The 26,441-nt window shown below is 34.7% G+C and overlaps 1 protein-coding gene across 7 annotated transcripts in view; it reads right to left on the bottom strand.

Annotated features, from left to right (window-relative positions):
• The window catches only part of LOC128245671 (uncharacterized), a 130,453-nt gene that overhangs the window by 36,763 nt on the left and 67,249 nt on the right, over positions 1-26,441 (bottom strand). For 6 of the 7 annotated variants that reach the window (XM_052963883.1, XM_052963886.1, XM_052963887.1 and 3 more), the window contains one exon: positions 20,011-20,880. In XM_052963883.1, coding sequence (XP_052819843.1) covers positions 20,011-20,704 — 694 coding nt within the window. In that variant the 5' untranslated portion in view covers positions 20,705-20,880. Of the gene's footprint in view, positions 1-20,010; positions 20,881-23,770; positions 23,827-26,441 lie in introns of those variants that run through there. The other variant, XM_052963888.1, reaches the window with a different exon arrangement.

Genomic DNA, 26,441 nt, shown 5'->3' on the forward strand with positions numbered 1-26,441 from the left:
AAGTTTTTATCCATTTTAAATACCTTCTTATCATGCACTGTTATAAGTCTGCAGAAATAGTATCATATTAAGTCTGCAGAAATAGTTTTAACTGTGGGGGTGGAGGAGGGTAGGTTTTAAGTTTTGACGTGGAGTGTTTTTTTAAGGGTGGTGGATGGCGTCAAAGATGAAGATTTCTGAAAGCTTTTGACTATATACAGACACAATATAATCATAGACTCATACAATTATTGCAGGCTTCGTGCAAGACTGTTTTCACTCAATTGAGAAATAGAGGGCCTTACAAGCTAAGCCCTTGATTTGTATTGTTATGTGCGCGGTCACCAGATCCCTTCAGAGAAAAGCATGCTCGACCCTGAAGGGGTTGACTGGTCTTTTATATAGATATATTCTCCATCCACATGGAGATCTGGTTATGCAAATTTGCATAGAATCAAGTACATCAACGTACTACGAACACATTTCCATCTACAGCGGAACTTTACAGCATTCCTTAAGGTAAAATAATGCTAAAATAAACTAATATCTTGTGTAGACTTTGCAACAAAAACATGTTTGTGCTGTTTTTATGATGCATTTAAGGGCCTTCCATAGTTCAAAAGTTGTTTGATTTGGACCAAAATATAAAATGTTTATAAATTTTTTATTTTTTATTTATTTAGTCTGAGGCTCAATATTAATATTTAGCAAGCATAAAACATACATTTATTGCAACATTTGTAGCTGTAATTAGGGGTTTAACAAATTTTACCAAGGAAGATTTTAACAGATATCTAATAAAAAACATTTACATTTTCCGGAAATGTCTGAGTGATACGAAACGAATATGTTTTTATGTCAAAATAGTCAGTTCTCCCCAATCAACAATGTCATGAGGCTTTTTGGTGATTTAAGCTATTTTCAAAAAGACATTTGCATTTTTGTAATCAGGAATTGAATTTAATCCACTATAGTACATTATTTTATTGAATATCTTTCAAGACATTGGTGATTAGATAGTCTGGGGCATTTTAACCCCAAAACATAGTTATTCTGTCGCAGACTTTTCTGAAAAAACGCAAATCCTTTTTGGCCATAAACATCTGTTATATCTGTTACATCCCCCCCACCCACCCCGACTAGAACCTTATTAAATAATATGGTTATGGACTAAAAAGAAAAGTTTAAGCCACAAATTTAGTGGACTCTTGTTCCTGTGCTCACAACATTCAATGACAATTCCAATGTGATAATCCTATCATTTATTGGCATAGCTAGATAGCTAGGTAAGCCCTAAAAGAGAAATACATTTGGTTCGGGTTACCCGACCCTACCTATGGAATAGGCGCCAACCATACCGTTTTTATAGTCAGTTTGAAAAAAAATTAAAAAACTAAAAAAAAAAACCTTTTTTTTTTTAATTGCTTTTCACTTTGTAGTTGAAAACCTTAAATGCTTATACAGAAGATCACGTTAACACCATTATCCAAGGATGACAATTACATTCTTATATCAAGCCTACTAACAAAACAAAAAAAAGCCTACCTTTGTAACCCTACCTATTTTTGAAAAGGTTGTAACCCTAACCAAACAAATTTTTTTAGGCCTAATTTGATGTGAGTGTGGTCTGTTTGGTACATTTTTGTAATTAGCTGAGTGTCATTTGGGTACTTTATATAATACCTTGTCCCTTAAACAGAGTTTCTATTTGAATTTTGGAATACTGGGCTTGCACCCATAATTTTCATTGTAATTTGTTCACTATGAGTAGGGGCATTGGGGGATCCTCCCTCAATTTCTGATTTTAGGTATTTATTGTCTGAAATGACACCTTTTGGTATATATCTTTTCTGCTATCTTTTTTACATAAAAAAAACGTTTTGTGAATAAATGGGGCGTGGCCAGCAAGTGTAGGGCCACATAAGGTGTGCTCTTCCAGTGCATCAGTCCAAACACCAGAAAGATTTATCCCCCTTCAGTACTCCTAGCAGACATACTAATACATTTTTGCAATGCCGCAGCAGTAATGCAGCTATTGATTTAAAATCTATTTTTCTCCTCGATGCTGCAGCGCATTTTTTATTAATCATTTTGTCTGCCCTAGTGTCTGGGGAAAAATATACGGCTGCACAAAAAATTACGTCCTTGGAAATGAAAAAGTGGGCTGGTTTTTCCAATACTCTGATCCTGGCTGATATACGTCTTAATGCATCATAAAAACCTCGCCTTTGGGAATCAATGCCAGGACGCTGCATTTTTCTGCATCATATGCACCCTTGGCTACGACCAAGTATATTTTTTATAACACAAAAAAGAGTTTCCTTTTTTTGCTTTTTGTTGTTTTTAACAAAATCAAGGCATTTGTTTCGATAATTGTTACTGAATTTTTTAACATCTCTAGCAGTTTTAATGATGAAGAGATGTGTGACCCCCTACCCCTTTAATTGTCCAAGTAAATTGTCATTTCAGTATGGTAGAATAAAAAAGTATAAATAACACCAGAACACACCACTAAAGAATTAAATTAGCCAAAAATGTATTATTGTGGGTTACTAAACCCCCCACAACACCAAGTTTTCAGCCATTTTTTTTTGTTCCTGGTGAAAGGGTACATGCATTATCATGGTGGAGAACCCATGTGACTTATTGGCCAAATGTTCAGTGTCTGAGAGATCAGTTGATCAAGATTTTCAGAAAATGTTTAAGATTTTAGAGAAAGTTCTATATAACTGTGTAAAGAGCTCTTTATTGTGGGGTTTGTGGTCTTTACTTTAACCATTATATATTTTACAACAATTGTGACGGAATCTATGATAGCTTATACTAAGTCACTCTCGTTGGCACGATATTGCGCAAGAGTGTGGTCTTGTGTTGTGGGGGATACCCGGAGAAACCCACTTGTCTGGCTTGGTGACACTAACCAAACTCACATGCGCCCAAACCGGCAATCGAACCCAGGTTGCGCTAACCGGACAACCCATTAATGGTCTTTATATCACAAACATTTTCCCTGTTTGATAAAATGGTTAAAAAACCTACCAGAATCAAGACCTATTATTTACAATTATTGCGGTAAACTTGACCAGTAAGTCACCTATGTTCTCCATCGTGCTTATGTGCACCATTATGTGTGACCCATCAAACATCACATTCTGAATTGGCCCCGGTACATGTTTGTCTCATATTATTCATTCTATATGTTTATTTCAGTAATAACCAAGCACAAGAGTTTTATACGAATTATACAAAGTCTACCAAAAACTTGTATTGCGGAAACGCGGTTTACCAAGTTTCCGCAAAACACCCTGCGCGAGGGTCGGGATGAACCTATCATACCCGAGCGGCTATGGTAGATGCTTTTTCTCCCATCTCTGTTAAACAAAATTAAGTGATTAAGTAAAATAATGATTTTTTTTGCTGGAACTCTTTTGTGCTTAGTGAAAATAACTGCGTATGGATATACGATAATTCGTGGTTGTCATGGATATGCGCGCAGTGATTCAGATTATGTAAAAAGTCAAATTGGTCTTTAAATAGTTCTAAGGAGAGTGAAGCATTATTTCTTAAAAGGTGCATGAAAACTGTTTTATGGGGACATTGGAAGTGAAAAATAATTAATTAGCATTCTAAATATTGCCACAAGACAAGGTTTCCATGATGCTACAGACGACAGTCTTCAACAAGGGAGGTAATTACAATGTGGTGACTATTAAAAAGGAGTTACATACGGGCATTTTATCTTCGCCCGTGGGCAAGATAAGAATTTCTCGCATGGTTAAATTATTGGATCTACTTATCTGAGGTGGGAGAAAATGTATGTTTCCAGAAAATTGACCTTTTAATGTGACCATGACCTAGTTTCAAATATGTCAGGCTACGTTAAATAGCAATATTTTAAATAGTAAGCCCACAAACTATGATAAGAAAATAAATGTTTCCAGATAATTGACCTCTTAATGTGACCTTGACATAGTTTTCACACCTCACATGTGTCAGTGCTAAATTGGCATCTCAAAATGGTGAAAATATGTCATTTGGACTGTTTTTCCACTGAAAACAACCTTAGATGTATATGGACGGTTTTCAATGTCCAAAATCTTTTCATTCAACTTGTAACACTGCAAATAGATCGCGTAGTAATTTCAATTTAGCAGTTAAACTTAATGACTTTACTCTAGAGAATCTTAATTATTTATGCAATAATACACTTCACTGGCAATCATAAGATAGATTAGATATGAAAAATAATTGTTAAAACACTATAATTAATTAATACTATTATTTAAAATTTTACAAACTACTTCTTCTGACGTACTGTCACAGCATGCATCCAAGGTTGTTTTCTATGGAAAACTGCCAAGGAGTTCCGAATGGAAGATATATTTGTTCCAAGGTATTTTGGGGTTCCATCAAAGTTAAAATTTTATTATTAGTAGTATTATGCCAAATTATAAATGGCACATATAAATATTGCCAAAGAAAAATATATATTAATGTCCTTGTGCTCCATTAAGAACATAAAATCAGCTTTCATAAGAAATTGTTGAAAAAATAACACAACGAAAATGAAACATTCTGTACTCTATCTTATTTTATTAATATAAAAATTAACCGCCGGCCCACTCCATTGTAAACGAGAGCCTATTAAACATGATTTCATCTGGCCTTAATGACTTGATCAGCAGGTTCATTTTAACTGTGCTTCATTGTATATTCATAACAAGGGAATAATTGAGAAACATATAAAATCTGAAATTCTTCCCTTGTTAGAAATATGGGAAAGGTGATGTTTTTTTGTGTTTTTTTCAAGAGCCAATTGGTAATAATTAGGGTAATTTTTTGTTTCAGTGTAAGATGAAAATATATTTCACCTAAGTCGGCACCAAACGTGAAATTACAAGAGTGGCTTTATTCTTAGTCCAGAAGTAATTCTCATAAATACATGATATTTCTGAGAGGCTTCCCAGGGAATTTGGTCTGAATTCCAGGGGATTTTGATATAACACCAGGGGATTTATACGCAGTGAAATTTTGCCCAATATTTTACTAAATAAGAATCAATACAGAAACACACTCTAATGACAATCATTTTTGAACTTAGTCATCATGGTACTTCATGGAATTTCGCACTCATAATATTATGGATGCTTTCCACTGTTAACCTTGAGCTATTTTTTTTGCTGTTGTTTTTTTAATTCAAGGGGATATGGAAATGTCATGTATGAAATATTTTAACTCCGGCAAATTTAAAGCCACTTGTGAAATATAACATTTGGTTCTCACTCTGTGAAATATGCAATACCACACTAGAACATTTTTTTTTCCTATTTATTAATATGCCTTAAAGTTAACATGATATTTAAATGTTTGTTTTTTTAGTGTGCCAAACTGTATGCAAATGTAACAGCATTTTGGAAATGACCTCTCAGCCCTGCTTATGTTTGATTTGAAACTGTGAAATATCATTTTTATTTCATTGATAAATTGCTATTATACTACCAAAAAGCATATAGTAAAATATCCCAATTGAAGGCAAGAGCTACCAGAATGTCAAATGACTAGGTGCAAGAAATATGGCAAAACATACTAAGAAAAGTTACCATATAAATATTTCATCTGATTTATATTCTAATGCCACCTTTTATCTTATTCTAATATATTCCGTAGTGTGGATTTTCCTTAGAAATGAGAGAACATGTTAAAATTTGAACATTTTATATCCAAGATTTTCTACTACAGTGATTCACCCTGAAAAAGATTTTAAAAATACTTTCGTTATCTACCCCTTTTTTGGAGATGATTCTGGAAACAAAGATTTTTTTTTTGGCGTAAGCCTTTTTCCTTTTGGTATCTGTCTATCATACATCAGGCCCATTTTTCAGAACTCTGTTAAAGTTAACAATGTTGCTAACAGCATTGTTGTTAAAGGGGCTGTACTCCGTATGATAAAATAGCGAAAAAAAAAAGAAAATTGTCGAAAACTGACATAAACTTGGCATCGATGTGTACAATGCATTGAAACTTACTAACTGAAGTACCATATAGTTAACAATTTATTTAAGTTTAGCAGTTATTTTGTATTTTTCTATTAAAAAAGACTACTGGGTATGTCTACCAGGTAGAATTAATTCCTTATGTGTGATTGGCTAGTCGGTGTTATCACATGTTATTACCGAGGTAGGTGTATAGCTTAGCTATGTCACCCGGTTAGAGTAAGCCTTTGTAGCTCAGTGAGTACGGCGCTGGACTACAATTTTGACGACACGGGTTTGAACCCGGTCTCCAACACAATTTTTTTTTTTACATTTTGGTACTTTTTTTTACAATTATGATATCAAAGCGTAACACATTCTATTTGAATATTGTCCTGAGATTCTTTACAGAAAACAACTTTTTTTGGTGCCAATACGTGAGACAGCCCCTTTAACATCAAAAGGTGATCTATACTTTCTATTTGCACAGTATTTTTTTTATCTCATCATACAGTACCGGGTATTTTTTATCAGTACATTTTTTTATCTCAACAACTGGTACTTCTTTATTTTTATTTTATCTTAACTTACAGTACTTTTAATTTTTTTTTTTATCTTTTGTATGGTATTTTGTATGGTTAACTTTGTATGATGATGGTATTTTGTATGGTACTTAGTATAGTAGTACTTTGTGAGGAATTATTTATGATATCTTGTATGGTATTTTTCATGGTTTCTTGTATGGTATTTTGTATGGTACTTTGTATGCTATTTTTATCATTCTTATCATCAGTTATATTTAGAACATTGAAAGTTATAATGCCGCTATGTATGAACAATTGTGCTTTATAAAGTAATGCAACTGGCAGTTGTCAATTTCTTGCACTTCCTACGAATCTTTAATTTAACATTTAAAAGCAATGACAAACATCAAAAATGATTTTGATTCACAATATAAAATTGATGTGTGTTCAAATTATTATTTTTTTAAAGTGCTTCTTTTGTTGCAAAGGAAATGCCACGACAATCGAACCTTACATGTGTAAACAATTCCATAATTTTCAAAAAAATATTTTTAGTTACTGCATACAAGCAGTTCAATAGTTGCTGCAGCATTTTCTGTTCACACAAATATCGTTTTTTAAGCACTAGCACAAAAGACCCATGCATGTTTAAAAGGTGCTAGGTACAGCAGCCATAAATATTAAAATTAACAACGAGTGCTTCAGTGCAAGTTCATAATTTTTATTCCCAAGGGTATTTGGTGATTTGACTGTTTGATGTTCAATAACTAAAGTGTAGTATAAGTGAATAGCGATGTAAATTATCACACAATTGTAATGGTCCGCTATAGTACGCAGATGTGCGCTCATAGTATAACATTCCATTATAGACGAAAGTATATTCATAATACATTGATGTACATGTTTGTTAATATGCAAATTAGCAAAGCCTCAGGGCTCCATGTGGATTGAGAATTTACAGTATATAAAGACCAGTGGACCCCTTCAGGGTTGAGCATGCTTTTCTCTGAAGGGATCTGCTGGCTTAATGTTTGGCCTCACACGTTACACAATATTTATTGGAGAGTTTAATATGCTACACCTACTTTTTAGCGTTCCAATAAGTTATAATGTATAGATGAACAAAAGACTAAAGTAAAGCACTCTTCAACATGGCTAAAGATCACAGAAATAATCTTGACAATATTGGTGGTATGTAACCTTCCAGTTATGCAACTAGGGTAGCTGTTTGTTGGATGTTATATCAACAGGAGCATCAGTAAAAATGACAAATGATCTAGTGTTTTACAGAGATATTATTACTAGCCACCTTTTTTGTTTATTTAAAGTCTGAAGTTATGCACTGTTCATATTCAGGTTGACCATGACAACCTTACTGTCTGCTCAGATAACAAATTAAGACAATATATTCACAAAAAAACCACCTACTTCCAAGCATTCCCTGCATACATGTTAATAATATCGGTCAAAAAGAATAAGCAATTTTTGAATTGTTAACTTTATTATCTCAAAAGATTTCTCCCTGCAAATTTTAATGCACTAACTGTTTTAGGCTAGTTATTAATATTAAATTGCAGACTTTTCAGTTTTTGCACAGCGTATTTTTAACCTGATCGTTGCCATATTTAAAATGATGCAAAATTAGAAGGACGAAATGTCACCCTTTAAGATGGTAGAATGGGTACAAATTGCAGACAGGAATCGTAAAATGCACAAATACTGCATATAACAACATCTCCAAATATTAGAATCAATATGAAATTGCAGACAAAACTGCAAGAGAAATGCAGAGATTTAAAAAAAAAAGTATCAGAATCTGTGGCAGACATTTAAATACATGGATGCATCCAAACAAGAAATAAATACAATTTGCAGGATGCTTTTACATTTGTCTGGTTCTAAAACTGGGATTCCATGTCTAAAATCGGGAACTGTCATCTTGGAGAATTTTCTCCTAAATACATCAGGGGTAAAAAATAAAATTGTTATGGGTTCAATGTCCAAAATTTTTTGGTCATGGGGTTGATGGATTTTTTTAAATTTCATTCAACTTTAGTTTATTTTTAATTCAATTGTTAACGCCGCCGTTCTTCTGCATAATAATGCTCTAAGGGTCTCAATTCGTGAAAAACAAAAAAAAACAAGTTTTTGAATGGGTCGTTGGATTTTTATAAAAGTTTCTTTCAGTTTTACAAAAAAATTTCAAATGTAACTTGTTCTTCTGCATCCATTCCCTTTATAATGCACATAGAGTCTCAATACGAGCAAGACAAAAAAAAATCAAGTTTTAAAATGGGTTGTGTGATTTTTTTTTTAAATTATTTTAGTTTTCCAAAAAAAAAATTAATTTATGCATTCTCCTTTGTCTATGCCGTTTATAAATGCATTAAGGGTCTCAAATCGAGAAATTGAGAAAGACAAAAAAAAACAAGTTTTTGAATGGGTTGTTGAATTTTTCAAACATTTCTTTCTATTTTACATTTTTTTTTTTTTAATTTAATGTGTTTTTCTGCATCCATGCTATTTATAATGCACTTAGGGTCTCAATTCCAGAAAGACAAAAAAAAAGTTTTTGAATGGGTTGTTGAATTTTTTGAAAATTTATCTCTATTATACAATATTTTTTTTAATTTAATGTGTTCTTTATTTTTTGAAAATTTATCCCTATAATACAATATTTTTTTTAATTTAATGTGTTCTTCTGCATCCATGCCGTTTATAATGCACTTAGGGTCTCAATTCGAGAAAAGACAAAAAAACGCAAGTTTTCACATGCCCGAGATTTTGCCCAACCATAAAGCAAGGCTGGAATCTCGGGAAATATCGTTCCAACAAGAGTGATTAATATAATACTGTAATAACTTGTTTCACAATCATTGTATTATAAATAAATTCAAACTAAACTAAAGCAAGGGTCAACTGGGCAGAGGTGAAGCTAGCAATCAAATAGACAAACACATGTATCAGCATGGGAAAGTGAAGCTCGCACAAGAAGCGGGGAGAAAAGAAAATAAGAACCTTCTTAGCTGTTGCAAGATGTGTGTCAACATCAAAGATCTACATTGACTGATTTTCTGTAGATTAACTTTGCATTCATTGTGCATGAACCAGTCAACCTTTTGTGACCTGTGAGTTTTTCAAGAAAGACCTGGGTCATGCATATGCAAAACACAAATTAAAAAGTTGCAATAATTTTCTTAATAATTAATTAAACACGAACAATTTTACAAACAAAATCATTATAACCACAAAAAATAAAGTTATTACAAGGGAAACTGTAAACGTAAGTGTTTTTTTTAACCAGCTTGCAGTTGTGCATTCATGCTGCATGAATGCGCCAAAAAAATGATAAGGAGCTAGATAAGGCCCCTACTTGGGCAGATAACCCTGTGCCCATACACTTCTTAATTTTTAAGGAAGTCAAGCTCAACAGGGTCTACTTTCCCCGCTTGTGCATGCAGGGGTCGTATTCAATAAGCATCTTAGTAATAATTTTCAACTAAGTGAAAAAATGCCATTTTTCTAATTTGAATTTTAAAAAAAAGGAACAATGTTTGAACACCAAAAATATGACAATAAGCAAGAAAATGGTCTAAACAATATATGCATATGAATAAATCTGATGAAAAGTAGCGGGTATTTAAAATAATCGTTGTCAAAAATTACGAAATTCTAACTACATGTAAGTTGAAAATATTCACTAAGATGCTTATTGAATACGGCCCCAGGCCCATTCCCCTTATGGTTTGGCTATGGTAGTAGATTAGACAGTGGGAATCTCGTTAATCCATTCATGCGTGTCACTAATTAGATGACGAGGCATTTGTTGTTTGCCCAATTAAATTGTGTTTATTTTTTAACAATGCATGATTTATCATTATGTGATTTGAATATTTGTTTATTGTCAAAACCTTTTTAGATTAAACTATGATCACTAGATTAGAAATTTAATACTCCACAAATAATATATTCATTATTTGAATTTCTAACATTATTTTAATCAAAAGAAATACTACAAAATAGTAAAGTTGTTATGCATAGGTGTCAATGGAAATATAGTATAATATGAAATCAATTGAAACATCTTAAATTTTTCACAGGAGTTGTGTTTCTCTATAAATATTCAACCAAATAATAGATAAACGGGCAATTTGGCACAGTCATGCGGGAAAGGGTTAAGAGAGTCATAGTTACTTCCGCCATTTAAACGCGCTTGGTTGAATTTCTTCACTTTGACATTCAAGGAATATGAAGCTATCTTCCATAAACATAATACATATATATATATTTATAAGAAAGTATGAAAGGCGTAAGGTCACTTTAATGTTGAAAATGTAATATCATAAATATGGTTGGCAAATTTGGGAAAGGTCACTCACATACACAACTCTCAGACCAGCTACTGGTGATGCACTATTATAATTTCTTTTGTATTATACTGTATGTTTCATTATAAAATGATCTTACAATTGGCCATTTTGTTGCCAATAAACCTGTACCCTAGAGTGTTTAGGTTACATACCACTAATTTCTACTGACTAATTTCGGCTGGAGGGAATGTAATTGATGACTTGAACAGTTGGTGTCAAATACTGTATAGTCATTTAATGGGGCTTTTACATAATCAGTATCATGCAATAAAATTTAAGATAATAAAATTGCCCTTTTTTCTCCAATATTAAAGCCGTTTTCCAAAAGGAAAGCAATAAAAACCTGGAGTTATTTCTTTAAAACATATAACAAGCTGTTGCACACATCACAAATAGCATTGTGTTATGTAATACCATATTTTCAAGCATTGCAACAGAATTTGTAAAATGTATAATCCATAAGTCCTTAAGACCTTTCTAAGAAAATCTGCAAAAATAAGAGATTTATCGTATGCTGGAAATGAGACAAGAATGCCAAGAGGCGGAGCAACGCATATTGTCTACGGCGCCATTTGTGTCATAAAACACAACCAATATAAAAAAAGAGTATTGCTGGATGCAATGGATGCTCCCCAAACGCCCATTTTTAATGAAAAGGTTAAAATTGTAATACAATGTGTTGGTTGATAACAGTGTAATGCATGAGTATCAAGATTTGAGTATCAAGATTTGAGTATCAAGACTCAAGTATCAAGACTAGAGAATCAAGAGTTGCATATCAAGACCCAAGTATCAAGATTTGAGTATCAAGATTCAAGTATCAAGATTTTAGTATCAAGATTTGAGTATCAAGATTCGCATATCATGCACGACTCAAGAGTCAAGATTCAAGTATCAAGATTTTAGATTCAAGATTAGAGTATCAAGATTTGCATATCAAGATTCAAGGGTCAAGATTAGTATCTCTAGATTTAAGTATCAAGATTTGAGTGTCAAAATTCAAGTATCAAGATTCAAGTGTCAAGATTCAAGTGTCAAGACTCGAGTCTCTAGATTTGAGTATCAAGATTCAAGTGTCAAAATTCAAGTATCAAGATTCAAGTGTCAAAATTCAAGTATCAAGATTCAAGTGTCTAGATTCATGTATCAAGATTCAAGTCAAATGCTCTGCATCTATTTGAATGTTAATACTTGTAGAAAAGGTCATAATTTCTGATCTATTCATCTATTGCTTACTGTTATTATTATACTAACAATGATTTGTATTTAAAGGGAGGCATAACTTAGAAGGCCCAGTTATGGACGTACATCACTTCACCAGAACCAAAATAAGTTATGGTTCAAATGTGGAAATAGTGGTTTGGGAAAAAACTTCTTGGCTGTATTGGCTAGGAAATTATGCATTTTATACATTTATTTCCATCTATCTCTGATATTGACATAAAAAAGTTGGGAAAACAAAAACAAACTAAGACAATTTAAGGAAGGGCCAGAGGGTGGTGGGTGGCAACGCGCCGGATGCGCCCTTCCCCCTAAATCTGCTAGTTACATTCTAGCAATCACATGACAAAAAAAAAATCACATAACAACAAGAGAGGAATGCAGTCTTTCTTATCTTCGTTTCTATTTTTCGTTTGGCTGCAGGAAAAACTAGACACTGCTGCATTTTTTATTGGAAAAATCCGGGAGGTTTATTTGAAGCGCTGCAGCAAATTACACTGATGCAAAATGCACACATGCCTGTTTTTTCATTTTTTATACAACATCCATGCACCAGTTTTTAGACAAAAACTCAACTTGACTGCTCAGGGAAAAGAACAACTGTGTTAATTATTCCATCAGACTTTGAAATAATTTATGGTACGTTCCCTGATTACAGCCTAAAGTTCATTGTTTCAAACCAGCCAATCACAGCCTTGTATTGTTTGCCCTGTATTTTGTTTATAAGCCTACCTGACTAAATAAATTCATATATTGGGCAAATTGACCTCATGATGAATGAAAACTCACACAAGTTTCAAGAATAAACTATACTCAGTCAGTTAAAGTACATGTACTACAAATAAGCCAGCTTATTTCTGGGATTAATTTAGCTCCCAGTATGAATAAATTTGTTTAATTTGTAATATATATGCTACGACCTTCACTGATAGCGAACAAAAAGGCAAAAGAAGTACAAAGTAGCTTTAAAAGTACAGAATGAGAATATATAGAGTAAAAGTAAGCATTAAGAGTACAATGCAGAATTAGCAACATAAAGAGTACAAAAAGTAGCATAAAGACTATCAGGTAGCATAAATAGTTCAATAGAGCACAAAAAGTACAAGGTAGCATAACAGTATTACAAGGTACCATCAAATTTAAGGTAGCATAAAATTAAAAGGCAGAAGTAGCATATATAGTACATGTATAATACATAAGAAGCATAAATAGTACACTACATAAGTAGCATAAATAGTACACTACATAAGAAGCATAAATAGTACACTACATAGAAGCATAAATAGTACACTACAGAAGTAGCATAAATAGTACACTACATAGCAGCATAAATAGTACACTACATAGAAGCATAAATAGTACACTACATAGAAGCATAAATAGTACACTACATAGAAGCATAAATAGTACACTACATAGAAGCATAAATAGTACACTACATAGAAGCATAAATAGTACACTACATAGAAGCATAAATAGTACACTACATAGAAGCATAAATAGTACACTACATAGAAGCATAAATAGTACACTACATAAGAAGCATAAATAGTACACTACATAGAAGAATAAATAGTACACTACAGAAGTAGCATAAATAGTACACAACAGAAGAAACATAAATAGTAGAATACATAGGAAGCATAAAATTTAGTACAATACATAGGAAGCATAAAATTTAGTACAATACATAGGAAGCATAAAATTAAGTACAATAATAGGAAGCATAAAATTTAGTACAATACATAGGAAGCATAAAATTAAGTACAATACATAGGAAGCATAAAATTAAGTACAATACATAGGAAGCATAAAATTAAGTACAATAATAGGAAGCATAAAATTTAGTACAATACATAGGAAGCATAAAATTTAGTACAATACATAGGAAGCATAAAATTTAGTACAATACATAGGAAGCATAAAATTTAGTACAATACATAGGAAGCATAAAATTAAGTACAATACATAGGAAGCATAAAATTAAGTACAATAATAGGAAGCATAAAATTAAGTACAATACATAGGAAGCATAAAATTAAGTACAATACATAGGAAGCATAAAATTAAGTACAATAATAGGAAGCATAAAATTAAGTACAATAATAGGAAGCATAAAATTAAGTACAATACATAGGAAGCATAAAATTAAGTACAATAATAGGAAGCATAAAATTAAGTACAATAATAGGAAGCATAAAATTAAGTACAATAATAGGAAGCATAAAATTTAGTACAATACATAGGAAGCATAAAATTAAGTACAATACATAGGAAGCATAAAATTAAGTACAATAATAGGAAGCATAAAATTTAGTACAATACATAGGAAGCATAAAATTAAGTACAATACATAGGAAGCATAAAATTAAGTACAATACATAGGAAGCATAAAATTAAGTACAATACATAGGAAGCATAAAATTAAGTACAATACATAGGAAGCATAAAATTTAGTACAATACAAAATTAGCATAAAGAGAGCATAGGAAGCACAAAGAGTTCAGAAGTAATAAAGTATATTGATAAATGAAGTAGCCCAAATAACAGAAGGACGAAAAAGAGTACATTGTAGCATTAAGTAGCATAATAAGTCAGAGGTAGCCACTAGTGGATCCAGTGGGAAAGTGCATCCCCCCCCACCCTAAACTCGCTGAAGTTCACTTTTAATTTCAATATAGGAGGAAAAAAGGAATAATATACACTCAACATGAACCATTTTGGACTAGAAATAGTTAAAATGTTATACGGGAGTAGTCCCCCAAACCCCCCTGCCAACATTTTAATCATATCAATTCTGTTCTCATGCCCCCCCTAACATGAAATCCTGGATCAGCCCCTGGTACCATAAAAAAAATACTGCTCCCCCACCCCCACTCTTATATAGATGTCTTGATCCGCCAATGCCATCATGTGCAGCGCTGCACATGAACAATGACAAGCCTCGGGGAAAAAATCTGTTGGAATGCTAAAAATGAATTTTATCTATTGGCAATGTCTGTAACGTTGTAGTCATTGCGCAAAAATTGACTATGTTTAATCCTCAGGGATGCACTAAATACTATGTAGTGAACACAAAGTCAATTAAAAATGCATGATGTTCATTAACTTCAAAGGAATATCTAGACAGCCAGGCTTAGTTTCTAATCCTCGGAAAACATCTTCAAAATTTACATGTTTATTATACCCCAGGGAAATCACATGTTTTTTTGGTGCAGGGAAAATGCCAGGTAGATTCAATAATAAATAAAATATGCTATGTATTTTGTAACTGCTAGGAGTATTGTTTGTCTCCTACTCACTGAATGCCACTTGAAACATGAAATACACATCAAGTTCAGTTAAAGCTGAATTCAATATCGATCAATGAGGTCAGGTTGTTTTTTTAGACATGAACTACCGTAAGATTTATTAATATAATGATTAAAAAGAAAGCATGACCTAATGATAAGAATAAAAAACAACAGAAAAATTGAGATTCCACAGCAGGAACTCTTAGTGAGCAGTCTGGGACCATATCCATTACTCCACAATAGACAGTTGCTCTGGATGAGCCGTCTGGGGCCATATCCATTACTCCACAATAGACAGTTAATCTGGGTGAGCAGTCTGGGGCCATATCCATTACTCCACAATAGACAGTTGCTCTGGGTGAGCAGTCTGGGGCCATATCCATTACTCCACAATAGACAGTTAATCTGGGTGAGCAGTCTGGGGCCATATCCATTACTCCACAATAGACAGTTGCTCTGGATGAGCCGTCTGGGGCCATATCCATTACATCACAATAGACAGTTAATCTGGGTGAGCAGTCTGGGGCCATATCCATTACTCCACAATAGACAGTTGCTCTGGATGAGCTGTCTGGGGCCATATCCATTACATCACAATAGACAGTTAATCTGGGTGAGCAGTCTGGGGCCATATCCATTACTCCACAATAGACAGTTGCTCTGGATGAGCCGTCTGGGGCCATATCCATTACATCACAATAGCCAGTTAATCCGGGTGAGCAGTGTGGGGCCATATACATTAAACCACAATAGACAGCTACTCTGGGTGTGAGTCTGGGGCCATATCCATTACATCACAATAGACAGTTAATCTGGGTGAGCAGTGTGGGGCCATATCCATTACACCACAATAGACAGTTACTCTGGGTGTGCAGTCTGGGGCCATATCCATTACACCACAATAGACAGTTACTCTGGGTGTGCAGTCTGGGGCCATATCCATTACAACACAAGAGACTGTTACTCTGAGTGTGCAATCTGGAACTATATCCATTACAACACAAAAGACTGTTACTCTGAGTGTACACTCTGGGGCCATATCCATTACAACACAAGAGACTGTTACTCTGAGTGTGCAGTCTGGAGCCATATCCATTACAACACAAAAGACAGTTACTCTGGGTGTGCAGTCTGGAGCCAGATCCATTACAACACAAGAGACTGTTACTCTGGGTGTACAATCTGGGGCCATATCCATTACAACACAAAAGACTATTACTCTGAGTGTGCAATCTGGAACCATATCCATTACAACACAAGAGACTGTTACTCTGAGAGTGCAGTCTGGGGCCGTATCCATTACAACACGATAGACTGTTACTCTGGGTGTGCAGTCTGGGGCCATATCCATTACAACACAAGAGACTGTTACTCTGAGAGTGCAGTCTGGGGCCATATCCATTACAACACAAGAGACTGTTACTCTGAGTGTGCAGTCTGGGGCCATATCCATTACAACACAAAAGACAGTAACTCTGAGTGTGCAGTCTGGGGCCATATCCATTACAACACAAGAGACTGTTACTCTGAGAGTGCAGTCTGGGGCCATATCCATTACAACACAAAAGACTGTTACTCTGGGTGTGCAGTCTGGGGCCATATCCATTACAACACAAAAGACAGTAACTCTGAGTGTGCAGTCTGGGGCCATATCCATTACAACACAAGAGACTGTTACTCTGAGTGTGCAGTCTGGGGCCATATCCATTACAACACGATAGACTGTTACTCTGGGTGTGCAGTCTGGGGCCATATCCATTACAACACAAGAGACTGTTACTCTGGGTGTGCAGTCTGGGGCCATATCCATTACAACACAAAAGACTGTTACTCTGGGTGTGCAGTCTGGGGCCATATCCATTACAACACAAAAGACAGTAACTCTGAGTGTGCAGTCTGGGGCCATATCCATTACAACACAAGAGACAGTTACTCTGAGTGTGCAGTCTGGGGCCATATCCATTACAACAAAATAGACTGTTACTCTGGGTGTGCAGTCTGGGGCCATATCCATTACACCATGATCTGTGAGGTTGTATTAGATTCAAGTAAATTTTTCGCAGATTCGGATTTCATGAGGCCAAGCTGAGTGAAATTAATTTCTGCAAAAATCCACGAAAGTTAAATGCGATGTTCCCGATCAAAACAAAGTACTAATAACCCTTTTATTATATACAATGCTGGTAAAAGCAGTTAAAAGATGCATGTTATCATAATAAAGGTCATTTGAATGACGCACTCTTTTGATTTACGACCTCATATCAACATCACATAAATTATACACTAATGAGGTGACGTCAGCAGAGTGGAAACAGCCATATTGCACTGGAGTGGAATACAGACTAATGTATGTTATAATGTGTTTTGCATGAAGATTTATGAAGGGTATTATAAAAACAAATACATATTATAATCTGAACAAAATATCTACATGGTCATAACCTCCGTTACATAATAGATATTATATATTTTGCCTAACTAATCCATTATGTTGGCATTAGCTAGATGCAGTTGGCAGATCTCGATACTAGCCAGCGCAGATGCTATGACTGCTAAATAACCTACTTATATTTTACCGTAATGTCACTTTCATTTGTCACAGATTGTATTAACTTCTGTGATATGTATATCAGTTCTGACAGATAGAAAATAAATCATTTCCACAAATGATGCCTCCTAAATTGGATTATATTCCCCCTTGTCTACTGTTTCCAATATTGATACATGGCCATGTATGTGACATCCTTGCTTCTTTTAACCAAATAAGATAATGAATCCAGTCAATACACATTTGTTTGTCTACGGTAATCATGTGACTAGACAAACTCCTCATTGGTTTATGCACCAGTCAATTGTAACCACGGCACCCCAGGTCCGGGCCAGATAGCCATGGAAATGGGCCGTTTTTTTGCTGGGTGAATGTGGCGGTTTTGTATTTGCAAAAGTAGCGGGGAATATGCCATACCTAGGGTCCCTGGGGTGCGCGAATTTTACCCGGGCTTGGCTGAACTGAAAGTCAAAGTCCCCGCCATTCCCCGACCTGGGGGTGTGTGGGGGGGCATTACTAGTTATGTAAATTTAGATCAGGGTGAATGGATCATGTAGGTCACCAGTGTTGTATTGGCCCTTTTATATAAGGGCCAAAATTTTTCTATACAGCTCTGTTCCCCTCCTGGAAAAGTATATATTTTCCCCTAATCTCCTTTGATTTTTGTTTTTATCTTTTTTAGGAGAAGCTTTGACCTCTAAATATTAAACAAATGTAGCAATATAGAGCCAATCATGAATAAGTCCGTTTGTTGAATAAAAGGTTTAAAAACAAATTGAACATTACATGAATCATGTTAGTACTTTACCTTGTTTTTCCAAAACAACACTATTGTTCCCATTATGTGGAAAAAACAACAACACTGGTCACCATTAAACAAACACATCTGTAGCAGCTTATGACCATTTTTTTTCCGGGGGGGGGGGGGGGGGGGGTAAAATTTCAGACAAAAAATGGTTAAAATTTTCTTGGTGGAATACCCACAAACCCCTCTGCCAACATTTTTAAACAAATAAAGTTCAGTTAAATACAAAAAGTTCAGTTCTGAAGGAAGGCCCAAGTCTAGAGAGTGATTAATATAAGTTGTAATAGCTTGTTTCACATTCATTGTAAAATTAAATAAAGTTTAAACTAAACTAAAGGTTACACCCCTAAGTTATGCCCCTCCCCCCATAATATCAATTCCTGGATCCGTCCCTGATTATGATCCTTTTTTCATTTGCTGATTGACAAGAAAATTTTGCTAAGTTATTTGCAAACAGCTAGTAGTATATTTTCTGTGACATTTTAATTAAAATACACAGAAGTGTGAGACAGTCCATTAAAAAATATGTCTCTGCTCAGACTTACTTTTCATAAACACAATGCATTGCTGCACATTTTTTTTTGCAGCAAGCCAAATTATTCTTGCGGGAAAACTTGCCAAGAAATTTATAGAGACAGTTTCAATTACTCTTTGAGAGTTTTTCTAGATAATTTATTTTTAGCTACTTTTCCGGTTAACAGGTCTCCAAGTACAATGTATTGTTCTTGGAAAACCATATTAAATTTTAATGAAATTTAGTATGAGTTTTTAAGATAAATTGAGTTTAGCTATGATAATTTTTTTCACACAAGGTACCCATTAAAACCATAATTACTTCGAAATCCCCAAAACTGATCTTGTCCATGAATGTTTAGTTCAGTGTTTTTGTAAAATGCATTAAACATGAAAACACACAATTTACCTTTAATTATAATAAGGTATGAAGTTATTAGTATATGAAATATTCAGGATGGTCATAATTGAGGTTGATTTCTTTATTATTCATGAACTGATTGGTACTCCAGATGTCTACATGCCCACACAAATTTAATGTTTTGTTCATTGGATTTTTGCCGAGAAAAATTAGAGCCAGCCATCTACTAGACAAGGGTAACCTACCACTGTAGTTTGATGGTCTGAGGTGAAACCTTCTTGACTTATTGTGTAGACAAACTTTTGTAATGGACGGGCACATTAACGGAAGGACAGACAGTTCAAATACTCCAGCGATGCCTACCTTTTGGGGGTATAAAAATTGTATGTTTTTATATTTCAACAACATAAAGAGTAAAACTTACCTGTGTGTATTCGATGGTGTTGTTGGAGATGTGAGAGTTGCTTGAAGGCTCGCTCACAGTACAGACAGTGGTATTTTCGAAGTCCCGAATGTACAAGGTTGTGTTGGTTCAACTGTTGTCGACTGCGAAACCCTTTGTAGCAATGTGGGCAAACGTGCCGTCTGTCTTTGTCAACAATGATGTGTTCTGGCAAAACTCCGTTGCCATGTCCATTGCCATGGTGACCAATATGGTTGCCAGGGTGCGGCAAATTGTTGTGGTGGCCTCCATGAGACATTGGATGTTTGAAACCTCCGAGGTTACCATTAAAGCTCTCCGACAAAGATGGCGGACCATTCTGTGTCTGCCTTGGAGAGTCCATTGCTGAATGTGGGGGCGGCTTGTCAATGCTGTCCCAGTTAATCTGTGGTGGGTTGTTCCCATTTGAGCTAGGGGGAGCACCTGAGGGGGATTTTGCTGATGACGTCTGACCCCCTCCAGACTGGTTGTGTGTGGACTGGTCCCCACCATTGGGCTTGTGTTGAGGTGGGGACAGGTAAGGATGTGGGCCCTGTGGATGACCCCCTGGGGGAATGGGCGGCAGCTGATCAGCATCGCCCATACGATCTCGATTGTTATTTGAGAGTAGCCAGTAGGTGAGAAAGAATTTGAAATTCTCGTACCATGGATCGACACCCATACCTGGGCGATACATTATTTAGAAGGGGGAAAGTGGCTTTTAACAACCTCACTCATTTCATTCCTGTTTCCTTACATTCTGTATAGTAGTTTGACCTTGCCGAAACATGGAATGACCCAAGCGTGAGATTCTGTAAATGCACTTCTCGTAAACCCAAGGATGTCCAAATTATTTTCGCCCTCTGCAATCATCTGAAAACAGAAACAATAACCATGGCTTGATTGGTGAAACTATTGAGAAGGGGAACAAAACAGAAAAGAACATATAGATGATGGAGAAAGAATGGAAAAAATAGGAAGATTTGGTGGATAAAACAGCAGTTGATAAGAAAGGGATGAGGTGGAAATAATACATGAATGGTGAGCAGGAGAAAGATATAAATGAAAAGTGAAGGGATTGAAAAGGGTGAAACAAATGGAGGTACAAAATGATGAGTGGAAGGGAGGAGGATAGTGTTTAAATACAGGAAAGGTTGAAAGAATGCTTACTTTCAAAGGAAGGCATAAAGGATAGGTGAATGGAAGTAAATGGAAGGAAAGGGGCTGAAAGGAAAGGAAAAGGGTGGAAAGAGAAAGGAAAGGGTTGAAAGAGAAAGGAGAGCATGGAACTAAAGGAAAAGGCGGAGAGAAAGAAAAGTGTGAAAAAAAGAAGAGTGAAAAGAAATGAATGGGTGGAGGGAAGGAAAGGGTTGAAAGAAAGGATTAAAAAGGTGGAATGAAAGGTGGAAAGAAAATAAAGGGTGGAAAGAAAGGAAAGGGCGGAAAAAAATGAAAGGTTGGAGGAAAGGAAAGGGTGGAAAGAAAGGATTGATTAGGTGGAAAGAAAATGAAGGGTGGAAAGAGAGGAAATGGTAGAAAGATAGGAAAGGTTGGTAAGAAAGGAAAGAGTGGAAAGAAATGAAAATGTGGAAAGAAAGAGAGGTGGAAAGAAAATAAAGGGAGGAAAGAAAGGAAACGGTGGAAAGAAAATAAAGGGTTGAAAGAAAGGAAAGGGTGGAAAGAAATGAAAAGGGTGGAAAGAAAATAAAGGGTGGAAAGAAATGAAAAAGTGGAAAGAAAGGAAAAGGTGGTAATAAAAGAAAGGGTGAAAAAAAAGGAAAAGGTGGAAAGAAAGGAAACGGTAGAAAGATAGGAAAGGGCGGTAAGAAAGGGTTGAAAAATGGAAAGGGTGGAAAGAGTGGAAAGAAAATAAAGGGTGGAAAGAAAGGAAAGGGTTGAAAGTTCAATGGATTAGGATAGAAAGGATAGTTGAAAGAAATGTATGGGGTGGAAAGAAGGGATAATACTAGAGTATATACTGGTGTATTAGTATGAACATAAATGACGCAAAGGAGTGAACTGGTGTATTAGTTGTACTGGATACCGCAGGTGAAAGAAAAGTTTATAATAGCAAAAAAAATACCAGAAGCAAAGGTGGGACTGGGAAGGATACATGTAGATGAAAGGTTGCAAATGGAAGGGAGGAAAGGGCTAGCAAGAAAGAGTGGGTAAAAGGAAAAATATTAAAGGAAAGTAACGGGTGGAAAGAAAGAAAAGGTGAAAGGAAGCAAATGGATAGAAAAAAGGGATTGTTAAAGGAAATGAAGGAAAGGAGTGATATAAATAGCAGGAAGTAAGAGCAGAAGGAAGGACAAACAGATTAGGAAAGAAAATAAGGAAGGGAATCGGAGGGGTGACCCTGAAAACAGGTGAATGCATACGTGCGGTTTTCTCGTACAATGCCTCAATAACTTGACAAACATTTTCTCACACACAAAATAATCCATGTGTGACTTATTAACATTTTCAGGCTACCGTGAATGTCTGCCAACTTTTTTGCACCCATAACTGACAGATTCCTGACCTTTACAGACAAAAAAAATTAAAATCTTAAATGTGCACATTATCACATTATATACGAGACATCTATCCATATTACATCTTTTTACATAATGGGTTTCCAAATATAACCAAGTATAATTGCGCGCTTCCAGACAAATGTTTATTTCAATTTCGTTATTTTTTTATTTCTATCATTCCTTGAAAGGACTAATTTTATTTTTTTTAAGAAAAAAACTTCTTGTTTTTAATCATTACGCAATTCATAATACTTTTAGACAAATTTTTTTATGTATAACATAGGATTATTTGTATTGTGTTTTGATCTGCGAGGTTATATTCGATTCAAATGTTGTTGTTTTTTTCTATTCGAATATCATAAGGCCGTTGTTAGCTTTTGAAAAATTGTCTTCTTACAGTTTTAAGCGGACCATGCACGAGAATTTTGAATAATCCCACTAGCCGATACATTGTATTTAGAAAGGCCATAATAAAAATCTTATGTTTATCTTTCAGAAAAATATATCTATTAATAAATCTGTATTTATTTATTTATTAATGCATTTATTTGCTTACTTATATATGCAATACACTTATCGTCGTATAACTCGGTTTCACCTCGGACAAAATTGGTGTTTGTCCAAGCAAAAGAGTTTTTTACGTCTGTAAGAGGACACTTTTGAAGAAAAACTAGTACTGCATTTATTACATACATTTCCTGTCTAAATAACTTTAAAGACATCATAAATGTCTTCATAGTGCAGACATACTTGATTTATGACATCATTTCAACATCATGCAATGATACTTCTTATGACATCACAGAGGTCAGCAGAATGGAGCGCGGCCATCTTGCACAGGAATCTCCAAAGTGGAACTTTTGTCCTACAGACTGTTCATATTGTTCAAATGTCTGCTTTTGCAATAAACATTTGAGAAAATGAAAATAAAAAAAAACGTTTTATAAAATAAATATAATATTAATGTAGATCAGATTTATTAAAATTATATCCATATATTTAAGCTCAAAACATTATTTTTTGCAGAAAAACAATAAGTAAGAGTGGATATAATTTTTGTTACGCCCTTTCATGTAAGTCACAACAAGTCTGCAGTATTAACCCACTTTATGCTGAAATGCATGTGTGCACTGTTATTTTGATTTTCTGCATTTATGCAGCTGTATATCAATATATTTATCATTTATATACCACACACTATATAATACAACACAGTTTCACCCAAATAAATGTATCTTTCTTACCCTCTCTTTATAAGGCATTAATTATCATTATCACAGATACTCTTCATTTACATCCTGAATGGAGGTAAAAAAGTTGTTCTGCCCCTGAGAGCAGACGACACTGAAATGTTGCACAGTTGATGCATTTTATACCAGTCAGTGCATTAACAACGCAAGGTGATGTAAAAAAGCATAGTTTTCGTGACCCACTAGTCTGTATCAGAAAGTATAACATTGTTTTGTGGTTTTCTGCAGTTTTTACTACACCTGATGCACAGGTTGTTTTTTTATCAATGTGTACATGTCCTGTTGCGTTTAAAAGTTAGATTATATGATGTTTTAATTCATTAAAACAAAACTCTTCTCTCGTCTAAAAACAGCATGGTCATACAGATCAATATACGCTTAAAATAGTGAAAATTCAGAGGTGGTACCTCTGGCTCTCTAGGTATAAGGCTCTTTTGTTTAGAAAGTAATTAAAGAAAAATGGATATTCTTTTTGTATTCTTTTTGTATGTTTTATACTGACTGGTTTAAAAATAACTGATATTTAGTATGTCTTATAACCAATTAATTGCGGATTAACAAGTATATAGGATTAAAAGGGACTTTCTCCATTTTTAAGTTAACTATTATAATAAAAAACTAGATTTGATGAGAAACAGTTAAGCAAATGGCATCAATTTCTTGAAACTTAATCTTCAGTTCCTTTTAACATGATTAAGTTCACAATTTTTTGTTGTTTCTTATAATAATAATAATTAGCGTAATATTTACTTTTTTTCGGAGTTTTAAGACTTTAAATAGGAATAATCTTGGTGATAATAAAGCACAATAAACCAATTTTTATTTATAATCTATCATCTTTAAATATGTATTTTATCTTATTGAAATAAGCTACTTAAAGTTAAGCTTAAGAAGTTAAGAAATTAAGACCTGGCCATGAATAAGCTCAATTTAAAGAGATATATAACTGAAATTGCCTTTTCTTGTATATCTAATGACAATGAATATATAACTTTCACTTTCAGATGCACAAGTTTCATGACCATAATTGCGACACATTTCATGTCAGTCCCAAATTGATAAACTTATTCTAAGGGACTATGAGATAGACACAAACTATTATAAGTAAGGCTTATATAACAAAAAATACTAAGTTCAGAAGGTTGCTGTGACCTTGACCTTGAAGGTAGAAACACCAGTCATTAGGGAAACACTTCCTTAGGCTATGATGGTAACTTCTGCCAAATGACTAGAGATTGCTTTTTTGAAAGAGCGCTTGTCTCCCCTATTGTGTGGTCGTAGCTGAGAAAAAATAAATGATGGACATGAAATTTGTAACTTTGGACTGGAGACAAACCAACAGTGAAGTTTGGTTTATTCGATTATATTAAATAGTGAAGAGAAGAAAGTGTTGTTGATTAATCATGGAAAATGTAAACGAAGTTTGCATTGTATGAAGTTCCTGGGCGCAAGCGTTATTCAATTATTGATCGGAAACCATTTTTCAGCTCACAGTCATCGTGACCATGACCTTTTACCTACTGATCACAACATCAATAGGGATCATCTACATAACCAACTTGCATACCAAGTATTAAGTTCTTGGGTGCAAGTGTTCTTTAGTTACTGAGCGGTAACCATTTCTTCAACTCAAGGTCATGGCAACCTTGACCTTTGACCTACTGATCTCAAAATCAATAGGGGTCATCTACTAGTCATGACCGACTAGCGTACCAAGAATGAAGTTCCTGGGTACAAGCGTTCTTAAGTTATTGAGCAGAAACCATTTTTAAGCTTAAGGTCACCGCCAACATATCATTTTTTACCTGAAGGTAACCTTGACCTTTGACCTTTTGATCTGAAAATCAATAGGGGTCATCTTCTAGTCATGAACAACTAGCTTACCAAGTATGAAGTTCCTGAAACCAAAGGATCTTTAGTTATTGAGCGGAAACTTTTTCTTCACTTCAAGGTCATGGCAACCTTGACCTTTGACCTAGTGATCTCAAAATCAATATGGGTCATCTTCTAGTCATGACCAACTAGCATACCAAGTATGAAATTCCTGGTTGCAAGCGTTCTCTAGTTATTGAGCGGAAACAGTTTCTTCACCTCAAGGTCACGGTGACCTTGACCATTGACCTACTGATCTCAAAATCAATAGGAGTCATCTACTAGTCATGAACATCTATGAAGTTCCTGGGTACAAGCTTTCTTTAGTTATTGAGCAGAAACCATTTTTAAGCTTAAGGTCACTGCCAACATAACATTTTTTACCTGAAGGTAACCTTGACCTTTGACCTTTTGATCTCAAAATCAATAGGAGTCATCTAATAGTCATGAACAACTAGCATACCAAGTATGAAGTTCCTGGACCCAAAGGATCTTTAGTTATTGAGTGGAAACCGTTTCTTCACCTCAAGGTCACGTTGACCCTGATCTTTGACCTAGTGACCCCAAATTCAATAGGGGTCATCTACTAGTCATGACCAACTAGCATACCAAGTATGAAGTTCCTGGGTCTAAGAGTTCTATAGTTATTAGGCGGAAACGAAGTGTGACGTACTGACTGACTGACTGACAGACTGATGGACTGACTGACGGACAGGGCAAAAACAATATGTCTCCCCATGAATGGGGGAGACATAAAGATATTACACGCAAATGATTTTTACATGGAAGGTCA

The sequence above is a fragment of the Mya arenaria genome, chromosome 9, assembly GCF_026914265.1.
Source record: "Mya arenaria isolate MELC-2E11 chromosome 9, ASM2691426v1".
Taxonomy (NCBI): domain Eukaryota; kingdom Metazoa; phylum Mollusca; class Bivalvia; order Myida; family Myidae; genus Mya; species Mya arenaria.